This window comes from Phoxinus phoxinus, assembly GCF_949152265.1.
Source record: "Phoxinus phoxinus genome assembly, chromosome: 21".
NCBI lineage: Eukaryota > Metazoa > Chordata > Actinopteri > Cypriniformes > Leuciscidae > Phoxinus > Phoxinus phoxinus.
The window spans coordinates 13338949-13366003 of NC_136896.1; the positions used below are offsets into that span (position 1 = coordinate 13338949).

The 27055-nt window shown below is 37.5% G+C and overlaps 1 protein-coding gene across 4 annotated transcripts in view; it reads right to left on the reverse strand.

Annotated features, from left to right (window-relative positions):
* ppm1bb (protein phosphatase, Mg2+/Mn2+ dependent, 1Bb) overlaps nucleotides 1-26114 on the reverse strand; it is a 30518-nt gene extending 4404 nt beyond the window's left edge. Inside the window, exons 1-6 of one of the 4 annotated variants that reach the window (XM_079596404.1) lie at nucleotides 25810-25932; nucleotides 25523-25611; nucleotides 3930-4775; nucleotides 1943-2060; nucleotides 1329-1440; nucleotides 528-585 (exon numbers count right to left, since the gene is read on the reverse strand). In XM_079596404.1, the coding sequence (XP_079452530.1) occupies nucleotides 528-585; nucleotides 1329-1440; nucleotides 1943-2060; nucleotides 3930-4760 (1119 nt within the window). In that variant the 5' untranslated portion in view covers nucleotides 4761-4775; nucleotides 25523-25611; nucleotides 25810-25932. Of the gene's footprint in view, nucleotides 1-527; nucleotides 586-1328; nucleotides 1441-1942; nucleotides 2061-3929; nucleotides 4776-25522 lie in introns of all 4 variants that reach the window. The other 3 variants (XM_079596402.1, XM_079596403.1, XM_079596401.1) reach the window with 3 other exon arrangements.
* Nucleotides 26115-27055: the final 941 nt, after the last annotated feature.

Genomic DNA, 27055 nt, shown 5'->3' on the forward strand with positions numbered 1-27055 from the left:
GCGAGTGTACAAAAGATGCAGGAGCTTGTCAACACGGGTCTTTTCTCACAAGTCTTAGGAGCAATAAACTTGCTGAAGTAGCATTACCAAGATGCGACCACACAAATACAAACGGTTACAGAGTGGCACAGGCACAGACGGACAAACAAAGCCAAGGCCTGCAAAAAAGCCTTGCATTTACATCTTAAATGCAGAGGCAGTGCTCTTAAAGATAGTGGTGTTTGGATGTTTAACCTGCCCTATATATAAAGCTATCGCTGAGTACCAGTTACACTTGCCCAAGTAGGACATTTGCTAATCACTAACTAAATGTATCATTTCTTAAAATGATCAAGGGAGTAAATGTATGCACAAAAGAGGTAGCGTCAGCTAGAATTACATTAAAATCAAAAATGTTGCTGGTGTGTGCATTAAAAGTATTATAAGATGATGAGTAAATGATTGGACTTAAGTCTAAGCAAGAAGACTCAAGTGACCTTTTGTTTTGAATTCTTATAAGAACAAAAAAGTAAGGAAAAAACACTCACCCCATCTTCTTCTCTGTGTGGGTTTAGCCTGTTGTAAACAGCTTCAATTACACTACGTCTGGAAGAGAAGAGAGACAGATTAGACAGAACTCTAAAAACCCTAAGGAAGACTGACAGGAAAATATTATTTGGTATACAGCAAAACCTCAGATGTATAAATTTTAAATAAATCACTATTCAGATATTGCAAAGACATTACGCATAACAATATTTTTATTTGATTCCTATATATTGATATTTCTTTTACAGCTGTATTCTCACACCAAGAATCAACATCTTAAGTTAATTTTCACATTAAAATAATTTGATATACTAGGTCATATAATTATATAACAGCAACATTAGAAAATATTTTCACATTTAATGTTTAATTAATATAACATTTTGGATGATACCAATTGGCCTATAATTACTTTCATGTTATGGACAACAATTGATAGACAATTGATAGTTCAAATTAAAACTATACTATTGCATCTAAATCAATAAGAAACACTGTAAAAACGTAACTTTTGAGTGATAAGTGAATTTAGGCATTACAACATTACCATATGTCTAAAATAGGTTTACAATAAGAAAAATCGATAATCATCTAGACATTTGCTCGAGATTAAGGATTAAAGTATTTATCTAAATGCAAAAACAGAAACAAAAGAAAACAAAGATCTTGGACTAAAATTGTGCATCAATATCGCATAACCAAGTGTCTGCTGATTCCCACCCCTAATACAGAAGTAGGGCAATTACAAAACGGCTCTGATCAGCAGAAATGGACAAACGTTACTAATTTTGGATCCGTACTTGCTAGCGAGACCACCTCCTGGTGGCAGGTTGGGGATGCTCTCAGGGTGAAGGTTATGCATGATGTGGCTTAGATCTGGGATGCCTTCCTCCCCTGACTTCTCCATGATTTCTGCAGAGAAAGACAAATTATATTACAAATGTGGGATCGTGGAAGAGTGTGATAATGGAAGCCTGGAGCATTTCTTCCACCATGACTACTGCTGTGAAAACAGTGTAGGCATTGGATCAGCCATCCCACTTATAGACAGAGTGTGAGAAAAATAACATCCAGCTGGAGAAAGAATGCCAAACAGGTTTCATCACAGCTGTCCTGACTACATCTCTAGTGGAAAATACAAGAATTCTTTCAGAATGAATATATTCCCCATGCAGAAAAGTTCCTACGAGCCTCCAGACTGTTCAGAACATGCCAGGATGTTGACAGAAGAAACAGAGGGAGAAGAGGAGGACTGCAATCTAAACAGAACTTACACAAAGAGCATTTTCAAACCACATGGCTGACACTAAGGTCTTGGCATTAGGACTTTTTGAATTACAAGATGGCCATTTCCAAAACGCTCGATGGACAATGCAGAAAACCGGCTGACAAATAAACAGGTGCCACTCCTTACCTTCCACACGAGCCTCGAGGAACTTATCCAACTCAGCCTCTCTCTTGACAGCCTCCTCTGATACCTTCGGTGCATTGGGGAAACATACTAGAACAACACTCATGTTGTCTCGGCTTCCCTGGTTAGAAAAAAAAAGAAAAAAAAGATGGTAGGTTAAAGAAAAGGCAGTTCACTGGACAAAAGGCCAACCTGTCGAGCAAGTGTTTATAACACCACAAGCTTCTATTGTAAACCACTATAAATCTAGACCGCCTCCAATTTTGCCAATATTTACCTCGGATGGAAAATTTGTGACATATATTCATACTTAGACACTAAGCAGACCATCATAGAGAAACATCTTTCAAGGGGAGGGGGGGGGCTTAGTTTCCCATGTATATATGAGCCATACATCATGAAAAGGTATGAAGAAGGTTACAGACTAATACGGAAAGCCCTGACATCAACTTGAGCAAATCCATGCCAGATCCAGAGCTGTGACCTCACTCACAAGGTCCCTGGCTCTGTCTGATCATCTGGAGAGCTGGTGTCAACACGGGCAGAGGGCCCAAGCGTTTTTCGAAAAGGGTATTGGATTCTTGAATGCCATGAGACAAAAAAACAAAAAACATTATACGCTTAAATGCAGCATGGAAAAGGGGAGGGGGATTGTTTTTATAAAGTCATGAGTTACACACAGCTGGTTTGTCTAATGAGACTAGCAGGACTAGTGATTATGTAAAGACTCAATGATTCAACTTCATAAAGCTGTGCAACTAATGCAAAACAGAACAAATAGACTAAAAAGGTAAGAAATTAGGGTAAAAAAAAAAAATATTTGACACGAAGCAAACAGCGCAAACCATAATGAAATTCAAGGACAGCTTCTCCCCCAGAGCCATAACCATCATGAACTCTAATATGCACTGATCCCTCTCTGCTACATAAATACATACCACACATAAAGTCTCAGGGTGCTATTTATCAATTTTCACTTTTCAACGAACAGGTTTAGGCCTAGTGCAATATATTCTTAGTGCAATATTTAAATTTGACTACAAACTGTTTATTTTCGTAATATACGTTTAATATGTGTCGTATGTAATATTGTTTTTGTTGGTTGTATAATTTTTCTCACACCATGGGAAGCACTTGACAATATAAGGTGTAGTGTATAATGACAATAAATGCTTTCTATTCTATTCTATGTCTAATTTGTAAACAAATGACTGATTGTCAACAGTTTTTTTTTTAAGTCAGTCAAAAAGATTCAAGTAACAGCTTTGAACTTGCTTGCAATTTGGCAGTTTGAATAGCAATGATGTCCAATTAGAGAGAAAAAAAATGACTTGTCTGAACAGTTAAAAAGATAGTAAAATGCAAAATAGTCAGTGCATTATTCAAAGCCACAACTGACCAATTAGAAATTAAATTAACGTTACCATGAGACTTTACAACTAATGTATACTGACTGGCTGGTCATATGACAATGTGTAGTTAAAAACATACACAACATTGTTAAAATTAATTGGTATTTATTAATTAATGAACACTTACTCATGGATTACCCTGCTTATACCATGGACACCTTGCCAGCAGTGACAAACAGAGCTTGTGCAAATAACCTGCATCTGTGCAGCGTTTCTCTACTAACAATGAAGCTGTGAGTTTAATTACTTCAAAAACAGCAATGTTACCACCTCGTTGCTGAAGCAATATTATTCAGCAATTCAGTAGTGAAGCTAATTTAGTCGTGGGACAGTATTGACAAACAAGTATTTGTGCTCCTAAATGTTTTGCGTGTGTGCAGTGTGATCTCCCATCTCTGTGTGCGAGTGCAATTACAAAAAAACAAGCATTCAGATCATGGTATAAAATTAAATATTTCATAAAAAAATATTATTGTTATTGCAAGTTTAAATCGAAACATGGTGTTATTTTCTTCTAAAACAGTCATATTTTTTATTGCACTAATCATACCTAGAGACATCTGTTGTGATCTCCTCACCTTATGTAAACAGGTGTCCACCACAGAGTTGCAGATCTTCTCCAAATCATCCCACACCTCCAGCCGAGAGCGTACAAAATCACACAGCTCCTCATTAGTCATCACATCCCAGATACCATCGCAGGCGAGCACCACAAATTCATCCTCTTCTGAAACGCGTGGGATTTCGAACACCTCCGGTTCCGGAGATACCAGCTGCTCAGTGGGGCCCTTTCCATCCACACACTTGTAGTCATAGTCCCCCAGTGCGCGCGACACTGCCAGAGAACCATTCACCCTTTGGATCATCACAGAACCTCCTGCGTTCTGAATGCGCTCTTTCTCACGTGGATTGCACGGCTTGTGGTCTTGTGTGGAGAACCGGACCTGTCCGGCACGGCTTAGCACGGCACGCGAGTCTCCGCAGTTGATGAAATAGAGGTGCTCAGGGGACACCAGCACGCCAACCGCCGTGGAGCCACTACGGTCCATGCCGTTACGTAGATCCGAGAAGTTGCGCATGTACTCGTCGATCTTCAGGAAGCCAGAACGAATGCCGATTTTAACACCCTCCACGGAGTCAGGGCCAGAACGGAAGTCCTCGCTGCTGGTTATGATGTGCTCCAGCAGGTGTTTGGAGCAATAGTTGGCCACGCGGGAGCCAGCGTGACCGTCGTACACCGCGAAGAAGGACCAGTCGTCCAGGCCGTGAGGCAGACCCACTGCGGCCGTGTGTGCATCCTCCATCTCTACCCGCCAGCCCTGCATGCTACTCAGGCCAAAGAGCAGACCGTTGCCCGCCCCATGAGCATTGTGTTTCTCTGTCTTCGGTTTGTCCAAGAAGGCCCCCATGGCTCAGGACACCGTCTGCAATAGAAAGAGTGAGTGATGTAAGTTGCTTTAGATGTTAAAAAGCATTTTATGATGCTTAAGTATTAGGACAACAACAAAGAGCATTTTGAGAGGTTAAATGCATACTTTACCAAAACATTTAAATAGTCATTATTTACTTACCATCATGTCATTCCATTAAAACTTTGGTTAATCGTCAAAAAACGAATTACGATATTTTAAATGAAACCTGGTTTTATTTAAAAAAATATCTTAATGTGTGTTTTAAAGATGACGTAAGATGATGAGTAAATAATGATAGAATTTTCATTTTTGGGTGAACTAACCCTTAAACAATATCATGCTTATGTTATACTAAACATGTTACTGGCAATTTAATCCACAAACACAGGTTGGGCTTTTCAGGACATCAGCCAAACAAACACCAGCAAAGCCGTTGCACTGACGACAATGTTCTTTAGTATTACACAGTCATCAGTCCTCTTTTGTTCATAAGACAGTGCATGTAAAAATGTATGAGACTGAAGGCTATGAAAGTGACAACTGCCTACGGAGTTACTGACAGATCTTGATGTGATCTAAAGGCTACTGTAACAGCAGATATGAAGATAATACCAAACTGCCAAAAGCTCATCAAAAAAAACTTAATTGCTGATGCTGGTTTCAAATATTATGTTAATCAAGAACAATTAAATACAATGAGCATACAAGCATCTATGACTGAATAAGTCAATTCACTGATATTATAATAAAATAACATAACATGGTGTACATTTAAAACATTTAGCATGACGTTCAATGAGAAATTCTTTGCAGAATTGACTTATCACTGGTTAACTAGACCCATATCATCATAATAACCCACCATGAAAGGCACTACGCAATGTAAAATGTGCAGGTGTGTTCAAATGGAGAAAAGTTGGGGTCCGAAAGATTTTTTTTAAAGTCTTCTGCTCACCAATGCTGCATTTATGTGATAAAAATACACTAAAACTGTATTATTGTAATAAATAAATAAACTACAAAATGTAAGAGTGTTTGTACGATAGTTGTGAGCATGACTAGGATTTCAGTGAAGGGGCAGTTCAGAGAAATAGCATGAATTAAAGTTTCCTGTCAAAACCTGGATCTAAACCCTCACAATATTATAAGAGAAGCAGTGCCTAAATGAAAGCATAAGGATGTCAAAAAAGGCTTCTGGACACATAATCTACACAGACAGATGGGGTGTGTCCGGACAGTAACTCAAGCTCCTGCATCACATTTCATCTAGAGTTTCATCTCTACCATGAAAACAAACTGGCTTTGGCTATCTTAACTTCATCCTCAAGACAAGCGAGCACACAGACATCAAATGCATTTGTGTACTGCACAAACAGCACATGCATGCAAAACGCACTTTAAAAGAGCTTAGCAGAACTTACAAGACCAAAGGGAAAAATGTATTATTGATTACAAACTACCAAGACAGAAGGCAAAATGTATTTTTCATAAGTCTGATTCCCCATCTGAATGCAGGATTAGAAAGTGTGGAGAAGCTTTAAGCCGCTTTGGGCAAACCCCAACCGTAAGACCATTACATGACTCCAGGAATAGCCACTGAAATGTATTACAAGCCCAAATAAGCCATTAGACAAATGGAACGAGAGCTGCCTCGTAAGCTATGCGATCATAACTTGGGACCTTGACCTAGCAAACCCAAAAAAGCCAGTAGGCTACTAACTAGAAACAAGTCAAGGTTTGCCAATAGATATTACAAGCAGGGTCATGGGAGAGGTCAAATTACAGTTTCTCTCATTCTCTTGAACAGGCCTCTTCACAGGTCTGCTTCGGGAGAAAGAGAACTGGCAGTGGTCAGCAGGGCCGGTATCCAGTGAAAGTTCCAGCATTCAGTGGATCATGGGCTCGTCCAAACCTGACCATCAGATCAGGGACTAAACTAGACTTACCCAGAAGGGTGGTGCCCAGGGCCAGATATTTGGTCACTACTCCACACATGACAGGCATGGAAGGCATGTGACCAAAAAAGGTGGTTGGGAGCTGGAGTGTGTGTTTGTGTGTGTGTGTCGTTGGATGAGGGCACAGGTTGTTGTGCAGTGTCATGGCTCGGCTGGCCAGGCTGTCGTTTTGGCAGGTCCTCCCCCTCTGAGCATGGCTCTATTTATATCCCTTCAAACTCAGATTGGGTTACTTGCTTCTGAAAGTGGGCAGGGGCAAAGTGGTGCATCCTTATGGGTGTTATTCATGGGGGGGGGCTTCTTCCCAAAATTCATGTTCAGATGTCCTTGTCAGATCCTCTTCATTCTGAGGCCTTGAGGCTGGGATGATCTCTGTCAACAGTAAAAGGGCTGATCCATCATGCAGCGCTCGCTTTGATCAAACCCTTCCATTAGCATGGCAGATACACTCAAGAGGAAGCTTTGTTAATGCTCAGGCTTCAAAACAAGAGCATAAGACCAGGTGCAGTAAACGCACGAATGTATCAGATCAAACGTTAATAAACAGGCACAACAGCAGGAAATGAGGGGGGTTTGGAAAGGTGGCTGGATGTGGACCTGAGGAAGGGATGGTTGAAACCGGACAGTTAACCGTCATCTCCACACCACACACTAAAGGCAAGATTAAACATGAATGTCTGGCACAACTAAATGAAAGAAATGATTTTCAGTTTACTGCAAATAGTATATTATTTATATTATATATATATATATATATATATATATATATATATATATATATATATATATATATATATATATATATATATATATATATATATATGGACACTGATGTATAAATCATGGCAGGAAGTGCTATGGATTAAATTATAGAGAGTATGTTGCATAATTTTACCCTAAGCCTCTTTTATTTCTTTATTTATTATTTACTTGAATGTATTTTTATTTTATTTCTTTATTTTACTTCTTTATATTTTCTATGCTATGCTGCTTGTCTGTTGTCTGATTAAGACATTTTGTATTTTTGTAGGGATTGGCATTTCATGAAAAATATTATTCGACATTCGCTGGGAATTATTTGATTTTTATTAAAAAAAACGCCCCCCTGCCGGTACAACGGCATTTGCTCAAATTCCACTCTTAAATTGATCTATACTGTAGGCCTACGTGTTGTATAGCCATTAAAAGAAAACGTATTTAGTTTCATATTTATGTTTAAATAGGTTATTTTTTAATTGCATCTGTTGATTATATGAAAAGTGAACAGCATGAGTAATCATAAGATACGCAATATATCGGGAGACATCATTTTTATCCCATTAAGTTTTGTTTTGTATAAAGCGAATTTTGTTTTGTATAAATTGTATCTTAATTTTAATCAAGGTTTCATCAACCAATTGCCTGGGTTTAATAAATAAGAAGCAAATATAGCAGACAATATAAGCAGGACATGGACGCGCCGGCACGATATAACTTGCATTGCTCGTGAACTGGAGCTCGTCTCATAAATGAACCGAAACTGAGAAATATATCTATAGAAAGCTTGAAATGTCTACTTTTAAACAAAATAATTAAAAACTAAAAGAAACAGACAACCCTCTTATGTAATCGGTAGCCTATGAAGTGTGCATTTCTCTCTATAGGCACATTCATAATAGCCTACTGCGAAGGTGGCTCAGCATCATCAGCATCTTTGCAGCCGAGATTGACAGAAAACACTAGTTTATTAATAAACAATTAAAATATCTTCTTGCTATATTTGACACATAATGAATACTTTTGCCAGTTCTTTGTGCCAAGCTTTATGCGCCCGCCAACTAATCGAATATCGTGACTCATCCATATTTTGTACCAGGCCATTTATGGTTGTTCGTATTGTTTAATAAAGTTCTTGGTAAAAAAAAAGAAAAGAAGCAGCTACTGCTGTGCTTCATATTATTGTATCCGATTTTAGTGCATTTCTGTGGCAGAATTACAGCGCCACATACTTGTCTAGCATATATACTACATCGTTTTGAGTAGGTTTTAGTGGTTTCGTGTGTACGCAGATATTTCTTGAGACGACGCAGATTTACAGATTTTTTTTTTAGAACGAGGGGGAAAAAACAGAGAAAGCTCTGGCTTCGTGTGGATGCGGCCTAAATAGCCTCTCGAATACTGTCTGTATGAACGTGCAACAATGTTTTGTTGTGATAGCTTACACAGCACAGGGAGGCTTAATTAGAATTGTTGAACTACATTTACATAAAGAAGAACAAATAAACAAACTGCAAACAATAGCAAAAATAAATACAATAGACTAAAGAGACAAATGAATGGCTTAAAGTTTAACAGTAAATTCAGGTAAGAAATACTACAGAAATGAAAGTAATCAAAAAGTGAAATAACACTGGATAGTTTTCATTGTAAAAATGAAATACAGATTAATGCTTACAATTAAAGTTACCAAAAAATTATTCAGTCAAGAGAAGAGAGTAATTTCCTCTGTCTTTTGCAGCAGGTTAAATAGGCTGCTATCACTTTAAGAGCGTATGCCACAGGGGATTCCCACCCCTAGTGATCTGTGGGTATACAGATTTCCTCATTTGCTTACATTGATTCGCAAGGTCTCGACTCTCGATTCAATTCCAACAACTCAGTAGCAAGATGTTTCTTGCCTTATTTTGTGGCACATAGCCAAGTTTTAAGTAAAGAGAGCAAATGAACAACACAAATATGATATCTTTTACCATGGCCCTAAAAAACTGCTACAAAGTGGTGCAGAAAACTAATACAAAGAAAACCTTCCAACATGGATTATGAAAATATTAATTAAAAAAATCTTAAAAAAAACAACAAAGCTAAACTATGCAGTTGAGTCATAGTTCAGTAGACATCAGCAGGACAAGATGCCCTATACAAATACATTTTTGCGTGAAACGATAATGATATTTTTAAAAGAGAGCTGAAGGACTATTTTTACTCAGTCCTACTAAATGTTCATAAAACTAATCTGTGAAATAACAGTGTATGACATGTAATTAAGGACACACTTTCCTTAAAGTCCCTGTAAAGTCCAAATTAAGTATGTGTTCTGAGTTTGTCACACAGAAAAGTTAGTTATTAGCCACCCAGCCAAATTTGAATGATAAAATAAGCTATCAAAATCTTGAAAAAATGAGTAGTAGTCTCAGTTCTCAAACGCTGGGGGCGTGTCCGCTGGCTGCGCTGAAACCACGCCCACTCGCGGGTAAGCTACAGTCGCCACACTCAACTGTGGAGTTACTGTGGACTACCTACTTATAACATAATAAGCACACAAGGCAACTTACACTCATTGGTGGGCACGCACTGCCGATGATGGCACAGTTGTGTCGGTTCGGCCCCATTCACCAGTAATCTCCGACGAAAGTTTATAAATCTATCTCGTGTAAAATGATCACTACAGAGGCGGGTTTTGGCTGTGATCTACAGCTCTCCATCAAGGTGGTTCTTCACTAAATTAATCCACCTCTTCTTGATGTGATCGTTTTTCGGAAATTTAAATAAGGACACCGATCTGTTTTGTACGTGATCGCATCCAGGTAGTACGCATTCAGAATTATGCAGGAAATGCTGTAGCACACAATAAGGATCACTACTGCTATAGCAACTGTGCAATAAAGAGCTTAAAAGAAAAGCACAGAACAATTGATTTACTGCTGTAGCAACACTTTGTGAAAAATTGAGATGTTGAAAATAAAGTGATATTCTGATGCTAAGGGGGTATTTTTCTTAGTCTAATTAGACCTAGTGTATACAAGTACATGGGCATTTTAAAAAAATGTCCAAATTGATGTCATAACATCCTCCCACCCTCATCTTGTTGAGGCACAATTATGACTTCTCCCCCCATTTTCTATACAAGACTCCATTCTAAAAATAAAGTAAACACTGTGGCGTCACCAAGCAACTCCAGTGCCGCACTGTAAACAGGGGGCTTAGCTTCATTCAGTGACCTAGCTGCAAGCTCTGCATCTTCTCGGGACATGAGATGACCCCCACACATTTCCGCTTTAGCTCTGCATGAAAACAGGCATCGAGCTTAACCTCTGGTATAGAGTAAGCTACTGATAGGATTCTGACTAAATCACTTAGCTTTCTGTTTTGATATGATGAACAATGAGCAATGAGCAAGTTCTTAGTGCCTGAAAGCCACACTAATGCTTATGAAACTGTACAGAGGCTAGGGTTGGCCGGTAGAACGATATATATCGTGGTGAGGAAATAAACTGTCTATTATTTAACTGTCTATAGATTTTTCTATATCATTTAGATTTTGCAAATATTAACACATAAAAATATACAATTTAATTTTATTTGTAAAATGAAAACTACAGATTACACTTCCACATTTTTTATCCCCACCCACGGACAGTCGGATCAACAGAGGGTTGATAACAAAAAAAAGTTGTTTTGTAACAGAAGGTTTATTACAGAAAATGTTATCACTTAAGACAAGCAAACAAGGATACTCGCCGAGACTGGCATTTTGAAATAATTTTGCGGCATATGTGTCCGCTCTGGGACAAATAGATAAGAAACAGAACTGAATTTGGTGCTTGCGATGCTGTCTGCACGGATCTGTGAGCGCACACAGAAAACTGCGCAGGTGTTCCCAACTTACTTGAATGTTTTAATGGACAGGACTTAAAAACGTTCAGCCCTAGGAAATACTCAAATTCAAGCCAACAAACCCCACCAATAGGGTACCATGTGCTCAGTCTGTAAACATTATCTTCTCAATCTGTAAACATTATCTTCTTAACAAATAAAAGGTCATACTTACATGTGTTTAAAAAAACATTTGCATGCGAAATCCAGTCATTGCAATGATCGTAATCGGGAATTTCGCATGAGGGTAAAAGATTTCTCAGATATCATATCACAACAGGTTCAAGTTGATCACGTGGATTTGCCATTTTGACCAACAGAAAGCTGCTTGCAGGGTTCCCACACCTTGGTTAACTTCAAATTCAAGGACCTTTCAAGGACTTTCCAGGTCCAATACCCTATAATTCAAGGACTTAATGTGGGAACACATTTGTAGTGTCGAACAACAAACCTTGAGGTTCCATCGTAGTTGTTTTGTGCGAGCATGAACGTCATGGAAACGTACAACACAAAGCACCTCACGCGGGAAACACTAAATGTAGTGCGTTTGTTAATGTGACCACAAATTTAAACTAGCTAGACTGACAAAACTAGACAAATACCCTTAAAAGTAATGACTGCAACATCTAATGAAGTCCTCTGTATCAGTGGCACCACACTCACTTTGAATTATGGCCGCACGCTTGTTTCTCTGGCGTATAAGGTCTATGGGTGCATACCATTCGTTTGTCAAAATGAAATGGTAAATATGATTAGTCAGTTTCTGTTAGTCCCGCCCACATTATTATCTTACAACGCAAGGTTGTAACACTTGTTTTAGTAAGAATTGCACATTTGTGGAGTTGAATTTGAAAATGGCATGTAAATATCAATCAGCTGACACTTTAAAAAGCCTACATTGGAAACCCCAACTGTACTGCTGCAAAAAAAAACAAACAAGGCTAGCAGTGAATCCGGGCGATTCCTTTAACTTAAAGGGCACCTATTATGACATTTAAAATGTTCCTAATGTTGTTGTGGGAGTCCCCAACAACAGTTTTACATGCATGCAATGACAAAAAACACTTTTGTTTTCGTATAATATGCATTTATTTTTACCTGATTTGCTCACCGACTCCCAAATGATTCGTTCAACGACTCGTTTTTCAAACCCCTCCTTTGCGCGACGCTAATCTGCGTTGATTGGTCAGATGACCCAGCAGTGTTTACATAGATAATACTTATTTTTAACACGGAGTACAATGATGCTTTTATCAATTAAATTGTGTTATAATAATGATTATAGTCCACTGCTTTATAGTTTGTAGTAAAAAACGAAAAATAAGATAAAGAATTTAATGTTATGTTAGCGAGCAGCCCAGAGTTCATATTGTAAAAGCACAATCAGTCTTTGTTTGCGTTAGCCCGATGCATAAACATAACGTTTTTACAAAATAAAAAAATGCAGTTACGTTACTACGAGGTATTACTCTATTCTTTAGACAACTCCGAAAACAACGACAAACACTTCACATATCTCAATACAATTGTCATTGAAGACCTAGAAGCTAAACGGTGCTTACACAACAAACAAAATAATTATTAAGCATGCTACATAAAATATAAAAGCAAAAATTATTAATAACACTTACAGGTTGTGATACGGAGGAGGAAGCTGATGCAAATACACTTGGAACTGAACCTTCCTTCAATATCAGCCGGCTCGCGAATGCAAGTTTGATTGCATTTAAAAAGCAATCGTCTTCAAAATGGCGCGAGCAAAGCACAAGGCTCGGACTATACTTCTGTGGTATAGTGAATTGTAGCCACTTAGTCTTCAAATGCTCCTCCTTGGGCAGATGAAAAAAGTTTGCTTTTGAGTCGCACAGAACAGCGTCTCGTCGCCCTGATGTTTTCCCTGCTGGCCTTGGAGAGCAATAAGTGGGCGTATCGTATTCAAATAACTTGACAAGTTGACGTCATCTAGTCAGAGAAAAAGCTTCGGTCTTCTAACGATTCATAAAAATGACTCAGAGTCGACTCTCACTTTTGAAAGACAATAACTTTATATACGGTGCACTTTCATATTTCAAACTTTGCAGGATGTTTTTGTTCACTTAGATCTATGTTACACACTACATGAAAGGTAAATTTCAAAATTCCATAATAGGTGCCCTTTAAGAGTTCATCTCAGTTTTTACTTGAAGTATCTATCACTAATATTCAGGGGTGCACCTGTGGTCTGAAATAGAAATTAAAATGAAAACACGTTTTAGTTTTTTTTAGTTACAACTACCATTTTAATTTTGTCAATTAAAACAAACAAAAAAACATAATATATTATAGGTAAATGTTACCTAAATAATTTATTTCATTTGCATATCTTGAATGAGGAAAATATATAAATCCAGAAGTTTCGTAGACAAATCGAAAAAAAAATAAGTCTAAATGTTTTAAATGTGACAATTATGTGTGTAATTTAATTTTTATTTTTAAAGAACAATGTATAGTAAATACACAAACTAAGCAGATTACGTTCGTATAAGGTGCACACTTATGAAGTTTGAACCACAGACAATAAAATATTTTTTTAATAAACACAGCCTAGTATTTTCAAATAATTTTTAAAACTATTTTCACAGTGTTAAAAACAATAGTTTGTTATTTTTATCTATATAGTTGTGCAGTAAAACTTTAAAGAAGATCTATATTCTTGACTTTTATTTACGGAGGAGATGTGGAAAATATGCCATGGCAGCAGATAAGCACTCGTTAGCTCACTTGCTAATGTAGTTCTCTTCACGTTTTGCTTTTGGATTTATTATAAAATAGCTATAATAACAAATGATTTATGCTAAAAAGTAAATGCATCAAATATTTTTAGATTTAATTAAAATAAATCAAATGGGCCTATTTTTAAACATTGCTGTTTAAAAAAAAAAAAAAAAAAAAAGCGCTAAATATCTTTAAACACAGTCTTGTTTTCTTATACTCGTTTATGTTACTACTGCAGGTCTATTAGTCTGCATTTACACTACAGCACTAAATGCATAGGACTATTTTGACAAATGTTTTGTTTCATCTGTTGCTACGGTTATCACAGACCATAGCAATTTCAGGAGCTACTCGCAGAACAATGTGACGGATTCACTCCTTATATTTCATAAGCTACGCTTTGCCAACCGTTTTATAAAGGCCCGCCCACTTAAACATTTCTGGCCTCGCCCCTGCCCTGTATGCAGCGCTGTACAGTGGCTCCAGCTACTAAAACAACATTTCATATTCAAAATCAAATAGTGAAAGATTTATAAACAGACTATGATGCATGATGTGTATTTATAGGCAGGTTATGTAGCAAGAAAGGCAGTTACATCATTGTTTGGTGATCAAGTCAGTGGATGGTGAGACATGGGCTAGTTCTGACAGCGTTTCAAAGACAGCACACAAAAACCGTTACAAAAAGGTGTTTATGTGGTTAGAGTGCAACAAAGGACCCAGAGATCACACGGTTTCAGGGCACTCCCTCAGCTAAAGGAAGATGTGTTGCATTACAAGGCACCAAAACAAAAGAAGCGCAACAAGGCCCTGTATGGAGAGAGCTATATCTGTCCAGCTAGCCTCAGCTGAGTAAACACAGAGTTTGGAGAACGACAACCTACCCCTCTACTATCACTCATACCATATGTGGCCTCTGCTCTACTGGAGGCAGGATGAAAGATGCGACGTCGGGTTCCTCTCCGCATGCACACATGTAAAGCACAGAAGAGTTCTCACATCTACTGTACGAATTATCCGCCCTCTCACAGACACACTGTAACTCCCACACCGCCCTATCACAGTTGGAACCGCAAACTTTCGCCATCTTTCCCCTTGAAACTGTTGTCACTGTCACTCATTTGTATCAAAACCACACGGTGAAACCTAAAGTACAGGCCTGTACTGCAAAAACGCAGCCAAAAGGCATTGTATCGGCGTAAGAGGGAAGTGGATTTTGGCAGGCTTACACAACCACCGAGGTGTGAGCTGACAGTCTGCTCGCTAAAAGGTCTAAAAGGTCTGTGCAAGGGGAATAAGAGACAACCAAGGGTAAACAAAGTTCCAAATTAATGACAATTAACTACCAGAAACTCTTTCGTACAAGGCACTGCACAACTGGAGACGCAGCAAAACCTGATTTTATTTGAAATCTTAATTTAAAGACTTGAGATAAGCATCTTGTGGAAATCGCTGGTCTCCACAGGAGCAGCAGTTGTGATCACAGCATGTGAACAAAAAGGTATATAGAGGTACAACAAACATGCAATACCGAGTCCCGCTGATGGTACAGCAAAGCAACACTTATTTGAGTAGGTATTTGAGTAGGAGCTTGAGATAAAGTTCAAAGCAAACTGTGTACCTAAGATTAAAAAAAAAAAACATTCAAGTTGTGACATTTTTTTGTCCCAAAATGACAATACTTCAAAGAATTCACTTTTCTTTAGCAATTGACCGTTCGCAAAAGCCACGCCCCTTAGTTATTGTTACTACGCCCGTCAAACAATTGAGAACCATAGCCATGGCTGGGTTGAGCTCCATATATTAAGTGATTGGTTTTGGAGTAATGCAGCAGACATATCCTCCAGGGCACGACAGAAAGTATAGACAGAATAGCGCACGGGAGCACATGCACAAAACAGTTTCGTAAAATTATATATCAATCATTTTTATTTGATCATATATCATTTTACAAAACTGTTTTGCGCATGTGCTCCCGCGCGCGCTATTTCAGTCACAACACTGCAATCAGAGGACGCGCTGCCTGAAACCATCAACTCTCGATGCTGTTCTCTTCATTCATAACTCGTAGTATATTTGTGTAAATAGTTGTGCAACTGCGCGAACTTTGTTTTGAAGTTTAATGTTTGAGTTCCAGAGGAATTTGTGACTGTGTACCTGTTCAACCACATCAAAGTTTCGTAATTAGTAAGTCCGTGCTCTTCCTCTTTTTTTTCTCTTGTTTGCTTACTGATGAGGGGGCCGCAGTGCCGTAGTGAAACGGTGTTTGTACATGTAGCCTATTTTTTAATAATAGTTGCAAGCAATCATAAAATACAGCAAGTTTTAAGCCCGTGCAGACCTCACTGCCATAGGCGCATCGTTTCACTATCTTGCTGAAATCGGAATGTTTGACGGAGGTCCTTCTCCTTAGTTACAGTTGCTGAGCTAGGATTGGACGAGAACCGTTCGAGGGCGGGGTTTTGCGAACGGTCAATTGCATATTCACTACGTGCTTTTAATTTTTATGGTTTTCACTGACCTAAGTGCTGTTAGTTTCACGTAAAAAGATTTCCAACTATCGGCTAACAATCAACCCTAGAAATTGGGCATAAGTCAATCAAGATTGCAGCGATGAGCTCTTGCCATTTTTGTATGCAATATGCATCAGACGATCTGTGGGCATGACGCCCGAGGGTTACACTACAGCAAGATCAAAAACAGATACCTAGCACCAGTAATACAGATTAACACAGCTTTAACCACAGCTTAGTCTTACTTCACTAACGGTGAGTTCACACTTGACATGTTTAGTTCGATTAAAACGAACCCTGGTGTGATTGCGCTGTTAGTGCGGTTCATTTGAATAAGTGTGAACGCTGCAACCCAAACCCTGGTGCGCACCAAACAAGTTGACCGAGATCGCTGAAAACATGGGTCTCGGTCCGATTCCAAACTAACTCTGGTGCGGTTTGAATGATATCTGAACACAACACGAACCAAAGACTTGTAAACGAACCAAAGACGGGACATGATATCACAAGATGCCAGTCGCAAATTCACAGTTCGGTACAGGCATCAGAACCGCGTCTCCTCACTGCAGATCTTCATTTGTGTGTGTGATGTTGGGATTCCTGCCACTGTTTTGACTCCTTTACACATTTCATAAGCTCTTCACAAGTTCTCATTTCATATGTAGCAGGTTGTGAACATAATATCCCTATGCCTTTAGGTTTGGTGTTTCAAATGCCACTGTAAACACTAAACGTTTTTGGTCCGGACCAAACGAACCAAGAGTGAACACACCCTAAATGTTTATGATATTGGCAGGGCTCCAGACAAAAAATAAAAATAAAATAAAGAGCCATTGGCTCCTATAAGTGAAAAAAAGGCACCAAATGATTTAAGTGCCACAAAAGAATAAACACGTTTTATTTTTGTCACTTAATATTAATATTTTTTGTTGCAAATACGACCGTTTTAGTCGCAGTTTGGAGCCCTGTATTGGTCACACAAAACATTAAGTAAGCTAAAGCAAGTTGGTGCAGTGGCAATGCAAACGGGTGTCATTTGGGATACAAACTGATTTTGCGATGTGAACAAACACTGCTGATGGTCCTCTAAATAGTTTAAGTTCGAAACCTGGCATCCCCAAATTCCCTCAAAACTCTGCAACTTGTGAATCTTTCAAACACACTCGCAGCAGACGCTCGTTTCCTTCTCGCCACAATGGTGGTGCTCAGGCACGCAAAGAAGAAGTTCCAATGTGAACTAAATGGTTTGCTGGGGAAGAACAATACAACATGAACGAAGGCAGACAACTTTGTGCTGTAAGAAAGAAGAAAGTGAAACTTTGTTTGCACGATAGACCAGACCATAAGATCCTCATAAAGAGTCATGAAGACGCCATCGTATACATCCAAAACCAGTAATGGCTTTCTTCTATTATAAGCCCTGAAATGATCTGCTACTTGTAAAGGCAATATTTCATCATAATATTCATAATTTCAACCACGGTCAAATAAAATGGTAAACAAAAAGATAAAGAAAGGTTTAGAATCTTGGCAAACAAACAGGTTACCTATTGACTTCCATTGTACAGACAAAAATATCTATAGATAAAGATATTTCTCAAAATATCTTTTTATGTTCCACAGAATAACAAAAAAGTACATGAGGGTGGGCAAATGATGATGATTTTCCAGTTTTGGGTAAACTTTCTATCAAATGTGTATAGATTTACTAAGAGAGGCAAAGCGAATGATGTCTCTTCATATTTTAGAAGCCAATGTAACTTCTGAATCAAGGTCTAATGAAAAACAGTCCATGACTTGGCATCAGTCAGTCAACCAAGCAAACATGCCGTTACCAAAAAAAGATCCACTTCATGCGTCTATATAAGACAAAGTAGAATTGTTACATTCTATAAACGTATTATCAACTGGGATAAACACTGTAGTAGGCATTACTATGAATCAAATAATCTGCATAAGAAATTATTATTGATTTCAAATATGGTTAGGCTACTTAACATCCATTAGTGAATTTACCATTATTGCATAAAGGCAGGGAGCCTGAACCTGTTATTTATAGCTATCTGAGCTATTGCTTTTACTGAACCACCCATACAGCCAACTCAGAAATAATCCACAACCTCCGGCTATCAAAACACAGCTGGTAGGTAAAGCAATGGACCAAGCCATCTGAAATCCATGTTTTTACCTTGAAACTGTAACATAATACGATTATGCAAGTGCAATTACTTGTATCCGAGAACACAATCAGAAAATTTAAAATGAAGTTAGTAATGGGCGATATAAACGATATGCGATATAAACGATACAAAATTGGCCTACGATAGAGATTTTAATTCTATTGCACTATCGCGATAATGCATGTTGATGACGCAATCTACCCGCGAAATTTAGAGCCACGAGCTGCAACCGGCTGAAACGCATCATATTCGTCGTCATCTTGAGTAAACATGGCTGAAAGCGAAACGGAGGAGCTGGTGAAAAAGATCGGTGCAACATCCATTATTTGGACTTGGTTCGGATTTAAGCCATCCGACGAGCAGCAGCAAACTATACAGACTATACAGAGTGCGTGGGGCAACAGTTCGGTAACACACACGACTAATCTGTTCTACCACTTCAAAATGAAACATGTCACTGAATACCAGCGCGTATTCACAAAATAGTGGTGTAAACACCACATCTCTGTGTGTGCCGATTTTAAGATTCATTGTTGTGTTGCTTTTGAACTGAGAATACATCAGTTTTTCTGCTCTTTGCATCTTTTGTGTCCCTAAAATAGCCAAACTACATTTGGAGTGCCTTCTCCACTGTTCTGCACTTTTATGGCATGGCACAACTGTAAACAAACTTTTATACTTGAAGCATTTTCTTTAGTTGATGTATACAGGTGAAACGCGAAAAATTTGAATATCATGCAAAAGTAAAAGGTGAAACTAATATATTATATAACTAATATATCTTTCTTTCTTTAAAAAATTGTTTGGCTTTCCTTAGGGTCTGTGTAACCTGTTCTGAAATGGTTTTATTATAATTTATATATCGTGATATATATCGTTATCGCAAGAGGCTGCAATGTATATCGCAATATGGATTTTAGGCCATATCGCTCATCGCTAAATGAAGTTATGACCGATTAAGTCAAATTCAAGCTAAAGCAAAAAATTACAAATCTACACTACCGTCAATATTTGTAAACTATTTTGAGAGAAGACTCTTCTGTTCACCAAGGCAGCATTTATTTGATCAAAAATACAGTAATATTAAATCATGAAAATGAACATTTAGATAACTTTTCTACTAAATTATATTTTAAAATATAATTTATTCCTGTGATGCAAAGCTGAATTTCAAAATATAGGCTATCATTTATTCCTGTGATGCACAGCTGAATTTCAAAAGAACAGAACTTAATCTTTTGTAACATTATAAATGTCTTTACTGTCAGTTGATCGATTTATTGCATCCTTGTTGAAAGAAAAAAAGTTGAATGCATTTTTTTTTAGGCTAGGCCTAACTAAAGCTTCTCTTTACGTCAGACGTTCAGCGCAAACACTTGTGCACGCCTCTCACACACCCACATGGGAAGAGGTGAGGAAAGAGTTAATCCTGAGTCATTCTGAACACCACCCTGCCAAACCCATAAAACATACAAATACTCTGAAAGCGTAGGAAACATCTTGCATGTATTCACACTGTCGTAGTCCTCGCACACCACCTATTCGTGCCTCTTGACATTAATCCCCTGACATTAGTCTGTGAACTGGAGAGCTGGTTCCACGGTGACAGCACGATGACAGCAATAAGAGGGTGATCCACACGACCTGTTTGTGACCCATACACATATTAAGATCATCCCAGGGAAATTAAGAGCGCTACCTGTGACTGTCATTATGATGATGCATATTAAACATGATAATCTGATTCTGCATAGTCTTGATCCAATCGTAAACATCATGAGGACAACATCTGAAAGGTATAATCATTCTTAACTTTTTTCCACCACTTCTGTCTACTGCCATGTAATGACACAAACCATTATGAATCCATGAACACATCAGCCACAGCAGTAGGGTTGTCAAAAGCACCGATACTTCGGTACTAGGGCTATTGACAAATTTCTCGATTCGATTTCGATTCAGAAGCTTGAGATGCGATTCAGATTCAGTTCGATGTCGATTAATTTGGATTTAAATCAGGTACAGTACTCTCAACTAATGCTGTAAACAGGGAGTCAACTTGGTACCACATTAATATTGAAGGTTAAAATTAACTGGTTTGTAACAACTATACAAAAGGAAGTTATGATACTAACTTTATAATTACATAATTATGTTTCACTCCAATTCATTCTTTAAAATATAAAGATTTAAATGGTGGTTGCCTTAACTTGACTGATTAATTCAAACATACATTACATATTGAAGTAAATATAATATGTAACATGGTGCATATAATTAGCATAATGCGCCACTGTAGAGACATTTTTCTAGCTGACTGACGAGTTTATGATCACTGAATGGCTTTTCTGAGGTATAAGTGTGACGTTACATGATATTGTTTACAGGCTGTTTTATTTACGCTGCTGCTTAGTTTGAACTGAGGTGGCAAAAGCCAATTGTCATGCCACATTAAAGAATTTCGTAATAAAATTGACAATTTTAAATCCAACAGTTCATATAGATATGTTTTACCCACCTATCTAAATGTAGGGGAGACGGTGAATAACCCCCATTTCAAAAAACGGTGGCGTGGCGTGTTCCTTTAAGTTTGTCAGAATACGCTCAATTCATAGTTTTCACACGACATAACACCCTTATAAGTGTTTGACCACCAGTGATTTTTACCAGGTTTGTACTAAGAACTAATATAGTAAGACAGAAACATTAAAAGACACAACTTTACTTTAGAATGTTTCAGAATGTCAGTTTTTAGAGATTGAAATATTGCTGCAGGTGCCATATATGGATCACAAGTTCCTGAAACGTGCATTTTTTTCACATACTTTTGTTTGAATAATTTACTCCTTTGAGATGGAAAAGGCATTCTGCGTGAGCTCTGCACACTCGCGAATACTTCCATTATAACCAACAAAATATGAAGACTTAAGATTTACAGCGCTGTATAGGCAAATGTTTTTTTACTATACGATTAAATTCAAATCACTATACTGATCTTGATACGATACTACAACAATATTGTAAGCCAAAATAACAATAATTTTTTTTAATTATTATTACTTTATTATTAATTATATTATTTTATTATTATCAGGACCCTCAAATATTACCCCACTGCATTATACATTATATTCAACATTATATGTAGCAGTTTTATGAAGTAATGTCACTAAACTCCGTAAACGTAATTTTTTTACCTCAAACATTATTACTCGAGTTTTCATGTCCTGCCTCTCCCGCTATTAATGCGCTACGAACAAACCTTTTAAAACACTTTGAAGCGCTCAGTCATGTTGCTTTCGTGTGTCACGGAAACATTTAAACATCCGTGTGTACTATATGCACGCCGTTGTAAATCTGTTCATCATATAAAGCCCTCATGTCTCTTCAGAAGACTTGGATTTGGATGAGACAACTTGATTGATTATTTTTATGATGCCTTTATGACATTTTTTGGGATCTTTTAAGTTTTAGAGGAATGGACTTTAAATCTCAGGTTTCATAAAATAAAATAAAAATCTTCATTTGTGTTTGGAAGTTGAACGAAAATATTAGCCTATAGAAAACGACATGAGTACATGATGTACATGAATTGACATTTTTGTGTGAAATTATACCTAGTAAAGACAGTAAGCTGAGTGTTGGTTAAAACAACTTTATATTGCGAATCATTTTGTTTACATCGAAGATAAATATCGCATTTGGATATCGCAATATAACGATGCATCAATAAACCGCTAATAATGTGAGTTTTCATTGAATCAGTGAGCTTGTGCTACAGCAGAACTGAAGTAATATATCAGCTTCATTGAAAATAAAGAGAGCACTCTTTGTTCACTTTCTGTAACAATCATAATTTGAATAAAGTTTTATTTTTCATGCTGCCAAGTACACACTGTTTTGGAAGTGACAATAACATTTAAATGGAGAATTGAATCTGAAATTGCGAAGTTTGACAATGGACGGGGAAAGAAAAATCTGCGCTTAAAGTGTATGCAAAAAACCTGCCACTTGTAGTTTTACATGTAATGTGCTTCTTTGCTTTATTTTAATTACTAACTTTTAGGGGTGTAACAATATATTGCATCACAACATATCGCAAAACAAAATTGCAACAATATGTATCGAAGATAGTGACAATCTGTATGGTGTATAATTCACCCAAAAAAAACATTTCTGTGTAAGGTTTTAGTGTCAGTACTACATTTAACTATATAGTGTTGAATATAATGTATAATAATGCAATGGGGAATATGTGTAGGTCGGGTCCTGATAATGGCAAATGTCTTATGTTAGCAGTAAAAAGTGGCCTACATTATTTTAAATATATCTAGTAGTCCGTGAAAGAGTACAAGTGTCTAAAATAATAATTTTTTCAGCTTTAGAATCATGAATATTTTGATTCTGGTGTCACCATTGTCCTGTGGATTGGGTAATCAGCACGAAGTCCAAGCCTATTCATTTCCACCCAAATTAAGCATTTTAATCAACAGTACATTTTTGTTAACCTTTTATCATATGTCTTGGAGTATTGCGAGTTCAGTATCATGATATGTATCGAATCATGAGGGTATTGTTACACTCCTACTAACTTTTCATTAGATTTTTTTTTGCAATGTTTATGTAACTGAACAATACATAAGCATCATTATAATGATTTATAATCATTAATGGCATTACAAATTTTGATATAGTTGTTTACATTTCAAATAGTTAAATATAAAACATTAAAACAAAAGTTACAATAGTTTTGCTATGGCACCGAAATTGGTACAGAGAGAAGCGTGAAATTTGACTGGTATTGGTACCGACTACTGAAATTTTGGCACCGTGACAACCCTAGTAACCCGAAAATTAAAATTATTTGACCATTTACTCACCCTTATGGCGTTCCAAACCTGTATGACTGTTTTCATTTGTAGAAAACAAAAGATGATATTTTGAATAACTGTTATTATCTTCTTTTGTGTTCGGCAGAAGAAAATCAATCATACCGGTTTGTAACGACATAAAGGGACAGTAAATTACGACATTTTTCGTTTTCAAATGAACTACCCCATTCACATGTACAGCAAGTGATAAAGGAGGGAGTTTACGACTTCCACAAGCGCACACTGAGTATTTTCCCACAGAGCTCGCCATTCCATCTCCATCACAAGAGATCTGAATGGTAGACTTGTGCTTCGGTTCCTGCCAATACTGGACGGACTTTAAGGAAGCCACTGAGCAAAGAAAGGGGTCCACTCATCTGTCCTCACACTGTCCTACACACTTGTGCAGATCCATCCTTTAGCAATCAGCATTAGATGAACAACTGCAAACTCGGCACTCAGGCTTGGTCAAAGTTTCACACAGTGTTCAATCATGATAAAGAAAGCATCATTAACTGCTGTCGTCATGTCTACAGTCCACAGTTATACCGATCGAGTTAACAAGTGGTGACCCAAAGCACTTTATCTACAGTTATAATCAGACGTTTAATCTCTTTGCAGATGAGCACTGTGTCAAGTGTGTGTTTCAGTTACTCCAACATTATAAATGGCTCTACTGTCACTTTTAATCAATTCAAAGCATCCTTGCTAAATAAAAGTATGTTCTTTTAAAAAAAAGAAAATCTTACTTACCCTAAACTTTCTGAAACTTAACTCATAGTTAAACTCAGTCAAGCAAAAGATTACAAATCCAAGTCATCCCACATGAGATATGAAACGGCACTTGCAAAAGGCCACTAAAGTATACATTTTTAAGCATGCACTGCAATGCTTAGAACTAAGTGAGGTTTGATGTATTATTAATTAAGATGTATTAAGTATTACTATGGAATTAAGGTTTGAAAGATTTCTAATCAGAAATTACACTTAAAAACTGTATCAGAGATTTTTTTTAAAGTGTATAGGCCTACACTATGCACCACAAAACTGAGGTAATGGAAGGACAGAAGACAGTCACTCAAAGTTTTTGCCATCATTCTACTTTAAGCCAGATATATCATATAAAAGTGTTGTTAATCATCATGAACGTCTCCAAATTTATATTAATTCAAGCTTTTGCTCCTCCTGATATCAGTTAGGAGACATATTACCAACACTTTATCTTAAGTATGAATCACATTATATTGTATTACAGGAAAACTAGCTGTGAAAATAATATTAGTAAATATTATAAATTACGAGGCCTTGCAAGAACTAAACTGCAAAGATTTCAGCATAAATCAGGCCGTTGCAAACACCCAGTAAGGCAAAAGTAACCAACTATGGTAAGCATGAAACGAAGGGGAAATGTGAGCCAACACATTGTAGGTTTAAAGGACAAATGAAACGTCAAGTTTGAGTGAGAAAAGCTTAAAACATGTCAGAGAAACAGAAGGAAAGCTGACAGGAGCCGAGTTGATTACATAATGCACTGAATTCTTACTAACAGTGAGCACGAGCCGATGGGATTATTTCTGACGCGCGCTTGTTTATCTGTCGCAGCTACCGGACAAACAAAAGCAATAAAACTCGGAACCTACACACAATAACAACAACAGTGGTTCTTTGTTCTATCCAAACGGAAAGTGGGCGGTAATGTCAGTCTAATATCGTTATAGCTGCGCTTGTGTGTCAACTCGCTCGTTACACAACAAGCCTCATACTTAGCAATGAAATCACGCGCAGGCTCGCGCTGGTTAGCTTAGCATGAGCTCTCGTCGAACAAACCCCAGGCCCACACGTCCCCATACTTACGTTTCCAGATATTCGGTGGATGTCAGCGTTCGTTCCCACTTCGGTCTCTTGGTTGCGGATATTTTCGGAGTCGATATGCTTGTCGCTTCCTTTAAAAACAAACAATCAGGGTGACTTCACATGAGAAACGATCATTCCGTTTACGGTGATTCTCTGCTTTGATAGCGTGAATTATTGCGCATGTTTGACGCCAACGCAGATGTCCCTGAACAAATCTATCCACTTGTTGTCTAAATCTTTCTAAGTTTCGTATCAATATGGGATCATGGTGTGGGATAAATCATTACATAGATCCGAATAATCAGCTTCTGTAGGGAGGCCAAGATATCCTTTGGTTCAGAGTCTTGTGCGTCTTGATGGAGGGGAGGGATAGTTTCTTCAAGTGGCTCGATGATTGGCCAAAACTCCACAAGGCGTGTTTGCTAATTGGATTATTTTGCTGACAGCAAAGACTACAGATGGCCAATCCCACGATTTGATTGGCTTTCGTCTTGTCATTTACCGTCGTGACGCTCGAACAGTAGTTTACATTACGCACTAAACGCAGCGCTTAGTTTGTCATGCTGAGTGTCTCTCCATCCATCTCGAGGTCACAGTTGGGGCGATGTGCTTTATTTACAGTATTAACTTAAGCCAACAGTGGGTAGTAGGTTAGTAATTAATTATATAGGCTACAATATTATTTAATATACATTACCGTTCAATGTTTTTTTAATGAAATAAGTCTCTAATGCTCACCACGGCTCACCACTGCATCAAAAATACAGTAAAAAAATAAATAATAATATTGTGAAATATTATTACAAATTGAAATAACTGTTTTCTATTTAAATATATTTTAAAATGTAATTAATTCCTGCATGTGTTGGTAAAGCTGTGTTAAACAGCCATTACTCCAGTCTTCAGTCACATGATCTTTCAAAAAAATAAACATAATATGCTGATTTGCTGCTCAAGAAACGTTCCTTATTATTATAAATGTTTATAAAACAGCTGTGCTTAATAATTCTGTGTAGACCGTTTTTTTAGTAGCCCTATATTTTATTCAGCAGGGATGCATTAAATTGATCAAAAGTGATAAAGATTAATTTTTTTAATAAATACAAAGTTCTCTCAGAAACTCTTGATGGCACAGGCTAATATGTCCTTAAAACCTTGCAATCACATAATTCTCTGAGTCTATTGGGCACAGACACAGCGTACTTGTCCTGCTGAATCAGTAGCAAATGAGCCCGCGTGCTCACTGCTCAACCTTCAAATAAATGTACATTTACAGCACGCTTTCAGAAACCCTGCACCTTCCTCAGCTCCACCTGTATAGAAAAAGCTATCTCACGACCAATTTGAACAAATTCGTACGAGTGAGAAAAAGGTGGCTAATTTGTACGACATCACTCAATTTGTCTAAACCCCAGTGATGGGAAGGTTTAGGGGCAGGGGCAGGTCATTCGTACAAATTCATACAGAATGGGCAACTCGTAAAATATGTACGATTTAGCAGAAATCGTAGCATACGAGTGAGGTCGTATGAAG